Genomic DNA, 13,083 nt, shown 5'->3' on the forward strand with positions numbered 1-13,083 from the left:
GTCCACGCTCCAGAGCTGCCCGTGGGGCACTGACTCAGTCTCCTGGGACTGCATCGCACTTCAACTTCTCTTTGCATCTATCTAGCTTCCTTCCCTCCCTTCCACAATTTAATCCCAAGAGCACTCCTTAATTAATACACATCCATCTCGAAGTCTGAATCCTACGGAACACAACTTGTAACATAAGCACAACTAACTTCCTGGCTAATTCCAATTTTAAAATTCATTTTTCTCCACATTACCCCTATTCTTATATGTATATCCATGATTTGAATTATGTGCACATTAGCTCAATCTCCTAGGTAACTTTATAAACAAAAAAAAGTGTTGAAGAGGTAAATTAAATAAATGAGGTTTACATATCAGCTTTATCAGAGTGCATAAAAAAGAAACAGCCTTTGATTTCAAAATAGAATAAAACTTTTTAAAGGGAAAGGGATGTCAGTAGTAGCTTCAGATATTCTCAGTTTGAAAGTTTTCTTCATTGACTGTCAAACTATATAAGAAAACAACTCCTCAGACTTATCCCAAGTAGACTGTTCTAGCAGTCATTCATTACAGGATAAAATACGGTCCATGGTGGCTAGCAATGAAAGCAGCTCCATCGCCAGTTTATTTCTGGCTACAGAAAAAAATATAAAAAAAATTTGCAGAATCTGGGTCTCCAATTTCCCCAAAGATGATGGCAGTCCCCTGGACTCTTTTCACACCTCCTGGTAAAAATCACCCACAGCACTGAGGAGCACAAATACAAACACTCATGATCTCTTCCTCCAGAGTAACCAGGAGACAAGGAAGACCTCAACATAAATCTATTAGTAAGCAAAGAGGAAATAGCGAGGATCAGCACAACAAGCGCTGGGGGATTATAGCCAGAGAACTCCAGTGCTTCAGGCCTCTCCCCAGAAGCTAAGGGGAGACACAGATGCAAGATTAAAATATTTCAGCCTACCTGAAGATTTCCACATTGCGGAGGAAAACTAAAAACCAATATTCCAACATAATTAACAATAAGCAAGGAAATAGGAAAGGAATGACATGAAACAAAAAAGCAACAACTCAGAAAAGACAAAAAGCAACGGGAAGATTTGAGACGGGAACTCACATAACACAAGTAAGAAACTGGGGAGGGAAACGGACAAAATCACTGCAGACTTAGTACTAAATCACAGGATATAAAAGGACTATATAGATTTGTTCAAAAGTATAGCAAATGGTGAGAAAAATAAGAAAAAGTGAAACAAATAAAGAGTCCAGAGAGAAAGGGACAGTTATGGAAATGAATGAAAAAAAAGTCAACATACCTATATAAGGAATTCTTGAAAAAGAAAAATTAATGGGATAGAACTAATCTTTAAAATCATGATTCAAAGAAATATTCTTGAAAAGAGGACCTAAATGTCTATACTGGAAGACATACTGAGTACCTGGGGAATGGGCCCAGAATGCTAACTCTGAGATACACAATAGTTATATTTTTAGACTTTAAAGACAAAGTTAGTGGGTTGAACAGTGTCCTACCAAACTTCATGTCCACATAGGACCTTCAGAATGTGACCTCATTTGGAAAGAGGGTCTTTGCAGATGTAATTAGTTGAGGTCATTATAGAGTAGGGTGGGTCCTAAATCTAATGACGGGTGTCCTTATAAGAGAAGGAAAGGAGCAAGAGAGAGACAGCTGTGTGAAGACAGAGGCCGAGATGGAAGTGACACAGCTACCAACTAAGGAAGGCCAAGAATGTCTGGAGACCTCAGAACCTGCCAGAGGGAAGGGAGGATTCTTCCCCTAAGCCTGCAGAGAGGTGTGGTCCTGTGGTCTCTTGATATTAGACTCTGACCTCCAGAATTCGAGAGAGCAGTCTGATAATTTGTTACAGCAGCTCTAGAAAACTAACGTAAGGTGAATTACAGACTGCAGAACTAACCAAGTAGTGTTTCAAGTACCAAGGCTATATAAAAAAAGGTTTAACATGTACTGACGTGAATACCACACCCATGAGCTAGCTCTTCTGAAGTTATCTATTAGAGCAGTGGTTCTCAACCTTCCAAATGCCACAACCCTTTAATACAGTTCACGTTGTGGTGACCTCCAACCATAAAATTATTTTCTTTGCTACTTCATGAAGTATTGCAAATACTGCAAAATTAATACTACTTAATTTCTTGCCAACTTCCCATTAGCAAAAACATGCATTTTTTTTAAATTTGAGAACATGCAAATTACACCTATATCTAGCACCAAAACTAAAGCCTGTTTTATTCCACGCTAATAACGAATTACAAGTTAATCTTGCAGATAACAGAACTGGAGATGAGACAGATTCAGACATTCTTCCACCTATCCTGGGACATCTTCTTTCACTCTTATTCTATGTAAGATGTAGATTTCTTGGGCCTCACAAGCATCTAACTACTATCTTATCAGTCCCCCACTTCCACCTTTTCCCTTCTCTCTATTGCCTTTTAAATGCTGAAAGTTCCAATCTCCTCTTTGGAAAGACGCAGCTTGTCTGTGGTTCTTTTTTTTCCCCTAGACGTGTTCTCAAAATCTTGGCTTAATAAACCTCCACTGTTTGATATTTTTGTCCCAGTAATTTATTTGGGTTGATATCTGAATCACATTGAACATATAAAATCCATGACATCATCATGCTATTTTAAAAACAAAAGAAAGTCTGTTCTTTCCTAGTAAAGAAAGTGTTCTGTTCCTACTATAGGTGGTTTGTACCTTATTCTGAAAATGGTAAATAGAAGAATTAAACATTTATCCTGCCATTCTAGAAGAAACTTTATTTCACGATAAACAACTCCAGTTGACAGAGAAAAGTTATCCATAGAAAATTCATGCTAATAAATGTAAAAACATAACATAATTAGAAGATCTCATTCTACAACATCTTTAATAGATGGAAAACTATTACGTGAAAGGTTAATGGACATTGGGTCTCAAATGATATGTCTCAATGCCATCTGTATCCAAATTACCATCTGGCACAAAGAAAATCAAAATAACTTTATCATGAGGGGTCTGGTCATGATGACTTTAACCATCTGAGCGTCACTAATGGTGAGACAAAGAGATACTGATGTATGTCATGTAACACGTAGTCGCAGGAAATACGTGAATACCTACCATGTGTTTTTAACAAAAACGTTTTAACCTCATTCCAATCAAGTCTTCAGATCTAATGTGTACTTTATAAGAAAAAGAGGATATAAAAATAAGCAAAATGACACTTGAGGAAACAAATCCAAAAGGCAGAACATTTATAAAAGAAATGACTTTTTCTCAACAAGTGAATGTCATGGGAGGACAAAGGGCCTGGAGGTTGTTCTAAACTAAGAGACCTTAACAATAACAACCTATCACACCAAAAAATGCTTGTGCTTGAGTGGACTTCAGTTTAAAGTAATCAGCTGTAAAATCCACTTTAGTAATAATCTGAGAAATACAAATAGTAGATGACACTTTATTACATTAATGGTACTATTCTCATGTAATGCCCTTATTTATTTATTTATTTATTTTGCAGTTTTGGGCCAGGCCTGGGTTTGAACCCGCAACCTCTGGCATATGGGGCTGGCGCCCTACTGCTTTGAGCCACAGGCACCGCCCTGTAATGCCCTTATTTTTTAGAGACTTGTACTGAAGTATATAGGGGCAAAATGTTATGATACTTGCAATTTTTAAAAAAATATATAGGCCAAAAAATAAAAAAAACAAATACATAAAAATGTTATCAAATGTTAAATCTCAATGAAATAATGAGTAATCATTATAATTTTATGTTTGTTTGGATTTATTTATAATAAAAGTAAAAAAGTAAAAAAAGAAATGAGGGGGAAAAAATCCCTCAAATTATTTTTATAAATGTTCAAAAAACATGGTTTTACTAAGAAGTGAATTTACAATACTGTATCTCTAGAGGTCAGTATTTTGTAAGAGAATAAAAATAGTATATCACAGTAGATTCTACCAGAAAAATTTTAGGTAAGAATTACTAACTTAATATTTTAAAAATTGTACTTGCTACATTCAAATCATTAACGCTTAGGTGAACACAATTTTTTTAAGTGCCTAAAAAAATACAGTAAGTGCTTAAATAAATATAAATAATTGATGATGATAAAGTAATATTAAAATAGTAGCTATGAAATGTGTTTATTTTACTTGTAAGAAATGCTAAAAAACCCACTAGTAAATAAAAAATGGTTGGTACTTTCCTACAGACTTCAGACATTATAACTTATTATTAAAAGCTATAAATTTCCACTGAGTAAATGTGAAGCTGACCCTTGAACAACTTGGGTTTGAAATGTGCGGGTCCACATATACCCAAATTTTTTTCAATAAATATATTTAAAACATTTTTTTGAGATTTGCTACAATTCCAAAAACTTATGGATAAATCATGTAGCCTAGAAATAGGAAACAATGTTTTTTAAAACATTGTTAAGAGTACATAAAATATATGTAATACTAGTCTATTTTATCATTTTCTACAAAAAAAAAATACATCTTATAAAAAATTAAAAATGTACTATGTACACAAGCACTTAAAAGACCACACATGGCCCCACTGGAAGTTTAGACAAAGTTAAATAAATATGCAGAGTCAGTATTAAATCATAACCACATAAATTAAGTAGTACACACTGTATTACCTTAATAATTTTGTAGCTATTTGTTGCTATTGTGGTGAGCTCAAGTTGCTAGTAACCCCTTACAACACCACAGGATGCTAATCATCTCCATGTAAGCAGTTTATTTCTTGAGAAAAATTACTTATCACAGTAGACAGTGAGCTCTTGTGGGAGAGCTCTTCTCAGATATTTTTCATTGTGTTTAGAGTGATACTATAAACCTTGAATAATACCATAGGACCCACTGAAGTGCCACTAGTGACGCAGGAAGTGCTTCCAAGAAGCAGGGAAAAATCATGACCTCACACAAAAAAGTTTTCTTTTTTTTTGGAGACAAGAGTCTCACTTTGTTGCCTTTGGTAGAGAGCCCTGGCATCACAGCTCACAGCAACCTCAAACTCTGGGACTCATGTAATTCTCTTGCCTCAGCCTCCTGAGTAGCTGGGACTACAAATGCCCACCACAACCCCCTGCTATTTTTAGATATGGGGTCTTGCTCAGGCTGGTCTTTAACTCCTGAGCTGAAACAATCCACCCACCTCAGTCCCCCAGAGTGCTAGGATTACAGGTGTGAGCCACGCGCCTGGACCAAGAAAAAGTGGAATTGCTTGATATATACCACAGAGTGTGGTCTGCATCTGTGGTTGTCCACCATTTCAAAATAAATAAATCCAGTATAAGGACCACTATATTATAAAAAAGAAAGGAAATCTGTGAAGGCATAGCTGCAGCTACACCAGCAGGTATAAAAACCTTGCCCTTTTCTGTGAAATCCTTTTTAACCTGTATCGAAAGCTTTTGTGTGGGTGCAGGATTGCTATAAGAAAGGCATACCTACAGACTCTAACGTGATTCAAGAAAAAGTGGAGTCATCATTATACAACAACTCAAAGAAAAAGGAAGGTGAAGAATTTAAAGCTGAAATATTTAATGACAGCAAAGGATAGTCTGAAAATTTTAGAAACAAGTCTGCCTTTAAAAATGTCAAGGTAATAGGAGAAACAGCTGCTGCTGCTCAAGAGAGCATAACATCTCTCAGATACCATTAAAAAAAACAAAGAAAGTATTGAGGAGAAAGTCTATCAGTCTAAACTGGTTTTTAATGCAGAAGAAAGTGTCCTGTTCTGGACAAATAAAGCCAAAAAAGATGTTAATAAGAGAAGTGAGCACCAGGATTTAAGGCAGCAAGGTATAGGTGGTTAACTCTAGTTTTGTGCAAATACAGGTGGGTTTATGATCAGGATGGCCCTAACCTAGAAGCCTTGAAAGGAAAAGATAACACCAGCTGCCAGTCTTTGGCTTGTATTAGGAAGGTGTGGACAATGAGAACACTTTTTCTCCTTGTCCAACTAATTCAGCCAATCAATGGATTGGTTCCATCAACACTTTGTCCCTGAAGTAAGGAAGTACTTTGCTGGTAAGGGACTCCTTTCTAAAGTTCTTTTGATTTTAGATAATGCACCTAGTCATCCAGAACTCCATGAATTAAAGTGGTCTACTTGCCCCTAAACACTAAGTCTCCGTTTCAGCCTCTAGATCAAGGATTCATCAGGACTTTTAAGGTCCATTACATATGGTACTCTATGGAAAGGACTGTCACTGTGGTTTAGAATCCTGTTAGAGAGAACATCGTGAGAGTCTGGAAGGATTACACCATGGAAGACGTTATTGCTGTTATAGAAAAAGCCATGAAAGCCATCCAGCATGAAACAAATTCCTGCTAGAGAAAACTACGTCCAGATGCTGTGCCTGACTTTATAGGATTTATAACAGAGCCAATTAAGGAAATCAGGAAAGAGCCTGTGAATATGGCAAAAAGGCAGTAAGTGAAAAGTTATAAGATATGGATCTTAGAGAAATTCAGGTAGTAACAGACACCACACCACAGTAATTAACAGAAGACTTGTTGATGGAGATGAGTGCTTCTGAACCAGTTCCAGACAAGGAAGAAGACTTAGAAGAAGCCATCCCAGAGAACAAACTGACCTCAGACAATTTGGCAGAAATGTTCTAATTATTCAAGACTGCTTTTGACTTATTTTACAATATAGGCTCTTCTAAGATATAGGCACTTAAACTAAAACGAATGGTGGAAGAAATATTGGTACCACACAGAAACGTTCTTAGGGAAATGAAAAGGCAAAGATGTCAGACAGAAATTACTCCTGCACCTCTTCTGGCTCTGCCCCTTCAGAACAGCAAGAACAAACTCTCCTCCTCTTCTTCCTCAGCTACACTCACCATGAAGATAAAAAAGATAAAGACCTTTATGATAACTCACTTCCACTTAATGAATCATAAATATATTTTCTCTTCCTTATGATTTTCTTAGTAACATTTTCTTTTTTCTAGCTTACTTTAAAATACAGTACGTATGACTGATAACATATTAAATGTGTTAATTGACCATGTTACTGGTAAGACTTCTGGTCAACAGTAGGTTATTCACAGTTAATTCTTAAGAGTCAAAAGTTTTATGTGGATTTTCAACTGTGCAAGGTCAGTGCCCCAAGCCCTACAATTGTTAAAGGGTCAACTGTACCTGTACATACTTATGTATTTATACATTACTTAATTAAAATACTGTTCAAGTATCTCTTGCTTCTAAGAATTCTAAATTAAAGAAATAAATTCTAATTAAGTCTGATAAAGACTCTGATCAAACTTCTTCTAACAATAACATCTTGTTCTCATGGCTGTCAAGTACAGCTAAATGCTGGTAAACATGTAACACACAACAACTGGATTCTGCCAACATGAACATACAGGACGGACCTGAAAATAAAAGCCCAAGAGGAAGACGCAAGGCAAAAATGAACTAGAAATGAAAAGTCAACCCACACACAATTATAAACCTATGGATTCTTCAGAGTATCTGCTGACCAGAAAGCACCTTTATGTTCCACTACACTGAGCAAGTTAGCGGCAGTATGGAAGAATGGGGTGTTTTAATACTAACGTATAAAGACACGGTTGGAAACAACTATTCTAAGTTGTAGACTTTTGGTTTATTTATTTTAAGGTAGGTAAGCCTACAGAGGTGGAAAACATGCACATATTCTTATTAAATAAAGGTTTGTTTTGTTTTCACCATGGTAAATTTATTTATTTATTTATTTATTTATTTTTATTAAGTCAAATACACATAGATCATGAATACATTCATGCATATGTGGGGGTATGATGTGCTGATTTTCTTTCTTTTTATACAATCTGATGTGGTTAGTTCAAACCAATCAACATAGCTTTCACCTCATTTATTTGATTATTGTGCCAAAACATCTATGTCCTACACTTGACAGATGTGACTTGTACCCTTGTCACATGCTCCATAGGTGTGGTCCTGCCTTTGACCCTCCCTTTGTCAAACCTCTCCCTCCCCCTCCCTTCCCACTCCATTTTTCCCCTTCATCCTGGGCTATAGTTGTGTTCTATCAATACAGGTTTTTTTAAAGGGGCATATTACTATTCCTATTCTCCTCCATTTTATGAACAGATGTGTAAATCAAGGCCCAAAGAAAATGAATCTATTTGCCTATCTAATATCAACTTCTTCTTTGGAGTTGTAGGCTCTGTTTCCAATTAGGGGTGTAAGTGATATTTGGCCAATGAGATGAGGCAGAGATGTAATAGATAAAGCTTTAACTTATTTTTTCCTAAGACAAAGAATGTCTGGGATAGACCTTTTTTCCTCTTCTTTCCCCCTTCTTCCTGCTGAGAATTGAGCTCCATGTATATAAAAGGACCCTCCTTTGTAATCATGCAAACAAAAAGCCACCTTCTAAGGTGTCAGGTCCTTAAAAATAGCAAGAAGCCACTGAATCACCCTAACTTTCAGCCCTCTTGTTAGTGGTTACTTCCTAATCCACTGTAATCAAGTTTACATTATGTATAGCTAATTGCAATCCTAGCTGATATAGAGGTAATGAAAGTCAATGTCAGAAGAAAAACAGGGCTTCAGAGACTTAAGCTCAGTACTTAACGTTTATACACCTTTTTTTTTAATTTAAAGGAAAGCTACCATAATTCTTGTTTTACATTCCTCCCAGAGTTCTTTGAGGTTGAAAAAAATTCATGTCAACATACTTCAAAAACTGTAAAAATACTAAATAATTGCAAGAAACTAATAAGGAGGAGTTAGTTCTTGCAGTTACATTTTAAGCTGTATGGTCTTCATGACAGGAGCTACTAAGTGCATTTTCTCAACTACATACAAAAATAATAACAACAATGTCTTTCCCTGTTATACCATTACCAAAATGTTCGAATGAGTATTACTATACTTAAATGTTAGGAATCATGGAGGTAGTATTTTGAAAATGGTATGATATACTGATTTATATAAAATTACTACAAATGATGACACTATCACCAATTTAGCTGGATGACCTGGAGGAATGTATTACGTTTCTGAGTCTCATTTTCTCCTCTGTGTTTAAGTAATCGTGTTCCTCTTTCACAGGCTATTCTAACTATAGTACTCCTGCTAAGTTGTACCCTACTACCCATTGTCCCCTATTTCCCTGAATGACAGAATTCCCAAACTTCAGTTTGAATGGCAATTGAAAATAAAGACCTTAATTCTCATCTTCCCCAGTGAATAGGTTCTAGCTATGCCTGAATGAATGGGATGTGAGCTGAACTGATGTGTGTAACTCACAGGTCAAATCCTTAGTGGGTAATAACCTTCATTTCTCCCTTTTTACCCTCTCAATTGGTGAAATCAGATGTCGTGAGCCATTCTCTGTCATGCAGAGGAGAGCACAGCAAAGCAGTAAGAGAGAGGCCTCAGGCCTGGTAGCAGGGAACTACAATGACCGTTCTAGATTGCTTTAAATACTGTTTGTTATAAAAAACAAACTATTTCGTTAAACCTCCTATGTTCTGGTAAACTGTGTCCTAACTAATTTAGTAAGGATTAAAGAAAATATGTGAAAGTAACCCATAAACCATGAAGCAATTATACAATTAATCTCAAGGTACACTATCACAGCAATGGCATAAGTCTTTTGTAGTTTATCAAACTGTCAACTCTAAAAACTATCTGAATTATAAAAAGGAGATAAAAGGTGAGATAGTCCAAAGCAGATCTGACCTTGAAATGCAAAGCCAACAAATATATATTTAGCCCATCAGGGCAGCTGGAATTTGGCATCCACAGTTATTTAGCAAAGCAAATAAATAACTTGAAAGTAATCAGAAAGTAACCTTGTCTCTTTGTTTCCCTCTACACTCCTTTTGTGTAGTTTGGCCACACCGCTGAGATACGAAAGGATGGCTGGAGTAAATGCCAAGAATTACATGGGAAGCCTGTTATATTAATTTCCTAAGGTTGTCATAAAAAAATTATAGGCTAAGTATACTAACCAAAAAAAACAGAATACGAAATGTTCCAAAATCTGTAACTCTTTGAGCACTGCACGATACTACACATGGAAAATTCCATACCTAAACCTAGGAGGAAGTCACAGTCAAAAGACAGTTGATATTTTGTTTCACGTACAAAATTATTAAAAATATTGTATAAAATTACCTTCAGGCTATGTGTAAAGGGATATAGAAAACACAAATGAATTTTAGATTTAGATTTGGGTCCCAATCCCAAGATACCTCATTACATATGTTCAAATATTCCAAAATCCAAAAAAAAGTGAAATCTGAAACACTTCTTACCTCAAGCATTTTGGATAAGGGACACTCAATCTTTACCATAAGCCTGATGACTTACAACAAAAGCAGTTTTTTTTTCATAGTTCTAGAGTCCAAAAGTCTGAAATCAAAATATTGGCAAGGCTGGTTTCTTCAAGAGGGTCGGCGGGAAAATAAGTTTCATGCCTCTCTCCTAGCTCCTGGGGCTGCTGGTAGTGCTCAGCTTAGCAGGGGAATCAGTCCAGTCTCTGTCTACACCACCTTCCCATCATCTCATCCCATGTGAGCTGTGTCTATGTCTTTTTTGTTTCTTACAAAAACACTCTCATTGGCTTAAGGGGCTACTCTAATCCAGTATGATCTCATCTCAGTACCTAACTATAACTTCATGGGTTGTTATATGGGTTGAACTGTGTGGCCCAAAATGTATATTGAAGTCCTAACTCTGAATCTAGCCTTATTTGGAAAAAAGGGTCATTGCAGATGCACTGAATTAAGATAAAGTCACACCGGAGTAGGGTGGGCCTTTAATCCAATATGACTGGTGTCCTTATAAGAAGAGACAGACACAGAGCGAATGCCACAATTGTGACGGAGGCAGAGACTGGAGTGATGTCCTTGCAAGCCCAGGAATACCATAGATGCTGGCAAACCATGAGAAGCTAAGAGAAAAACATGAAAGGATCGTCCCTTACAGGTTTCAGACAGCATGGATATGCCAGCACCTTGAGTTTGGCCCAGTAACCTCCAAACTGTGAGAAACTACGTTTCTGTTGTTTAAGATACAGAATTTGCGGGCTTTTGTTACAGCAGCCTTAGGAAACTAATGAAGGAGTAGACATGAATTTGGGGACCCAATGGTAGGTACTATAGACAAATGACTCTACCACATTTCTTACCTGTATATTCAGAAAATGGCTTGTGTATAACACCCAGCACAGGTTTACCATTTACGGCCACACATACCATAGTAGTGACATACTTTCGAAGATCCTCTATAAGAAAAAACAAAATACACAATTATTAAAGTAATAAGCATAAATTCAGGATGTTACTTGATTTCATGAAAATGTTATGTATATGAAATGTCTTTCCAAGACAATAAATCCACTCAAGCAAATGATTCTAGGGAAGAAAGCCAGTTTAAGGGAGTAGTTAAGAGTTCTGATACTGGATGGGTGCTGTGGCTCACACTTGTAATCCTAGCACTCTGGGAGGCTGAGGTGGGTGGATTGCCTGAGCTCACAGGTTCAAGAACAGCCTGAGCAAGAATGAAACTCCATCCCCAGGCATTGTGGCGGCTGCCTGTAGTCCCAGCTACTTGGGAGGCTGAGGCAAGAGAATCGCTTGGGCCCAAGAGTCTTAGGTTGCTGTGAGCTATGATACCAATGAACTTTACTGAGAGTAATGTAATGAGACACTGTCTCCAAAAAAAAAAAGTTCTGGTTCTATAGGCTAGATTACCTGGGTTATTCTCCCAGCCCACTATTTTATTAATATTTTGGGGCAAACTTCTTAAATTCAGCTCTCTCATCTATACAATACAAACAGTAATTAAGCACTCAGGTTTAGGTACAGGGCACCCGTAACTCAGTGGCTAGGGTGCCGGCTACATGCTCCAGGGCTGGTGGGTTTGAACCTGGCCTGGGTCTGCTAAACAAACAAACAAACAAACAAAAAAAAAAAAAAGCTGGGCAATGTGGCAGGCACCTGTAGTTCCAGCTACTAGGGAGGCTGAGAAAAGACAATCACTTAAGCCCAAGAGTTGGAGGTTGCTGTGAGCTGTGACACCACAGCATTCTCCCGAGGGGGACAAAGTGAGACTCTGTCTCAATAAAATAAAAAAAGAAAAGAAAATTTAAAAATCAATTAGGCATTTAAGATAGTCCCAACATAGGGATGTGTTTACTGAATATTTATAAGATCGGACCAATCTCAAGTTTAGGTAAAACTGTAAAAACACTCCTCAATATTCCATATTTCTATTACCTACTCCTACAAAGAACTGTTTTATAATTTCAGTTACTATTAGCTATATACACCTAGTGTCTTCTCCCTCTTCCCCAAATAGCTACCTGTTGACTGTTTATTATGGTTCACATTCTGGCAAATACTCTAGAATACAAAGATGAACAAGTAGAAGCCCTCACATTCAGTGAACTGACCAGCTAGCAGGACAAACACTTCAATAACTACAGCATAATTACTAAGAAAAGAGAGAGAAAAAACAGAAATTAGGTATTCTTGGTAAGAAACAGGGCCTGAGAGAAGATTCATAAACATGAAATCTGAGCTAGGACTAGGTAAAAAGAGACTTGGGAGTAGTAATTCTGTTTTTGCTACGTTTCTGCTTTCTGTGGACTTAGAATTTACTATTTTGAATTCCAAGGTCAGATGTATGTGCTATAAAACGTAAATTCCCAATATCCCAAGTAATTACATTCTGACTAAATAAATTTCCTCAATTATACTTGTCCAACAGAAAGCATTTTGCTGGTACTGTTAAAAAATGTTCCTCAGCTATAGGCTCAGTACCTATAGCTCAGCCGCTAGGGCGCCAGCCACATACACGTGGGTTCGAACCTAATCCGGGCCTGACAAACAACTATGACAATCACAACAAAAAAATAGCTGGGCAAATAAAAAAATGTTCCTTTCACTGATTCTTAGTTTGCCCTTGTCATCTACCCAAAGCATTCCACAATATGGCAATTTGAGGCAAAAAGGAAGAAAAAAGGTTGTGAATCACTAATGTGAGTAATGTTTCCTACAATGTGGTTATTAATCCAC

General features: G+C 36.9%; 1 protein-coding gene across 1 annotated transcript in view; it reads right to left on the bottom strand.

Annotated features, from left to right (window-relative positions):
- BPNT2 (3'(2'), 5'-bisphosphate nucleotidase 2) overlaps window positions 1-13,083 on the bottom strand; it is a 35,292-nt gene that overhangs the window by 6,597 nt on the left and 15,612 nt on the right. Inside the window, exon 3 of the mRNA XM_053559108.1 lies at window positions 11,193-11,288. Coding sequence (XP_053415083.1) covers window positions 11,193-11,288 — 96 coding nt within the window. The remainder of the gene's footprint in view (window positions 1-11,192; window positions 11,289-13,083) is intronic.

This window comes from Nycticebus coucang, chromosome 13 (assembly GCF_027406575.1).
Source record: "Nycticebus coucang isolate mNycCou1 chromosome 13, mNycCou1.pri, whole genome shotgun sequence".
Taxonomy (NCBI): domain Eukaryota; kingdom Metazoa; phylum Chordata; class Mammalia; order Primates; family Lorisidae; genus Nycticebus; species Nycticebus coucang.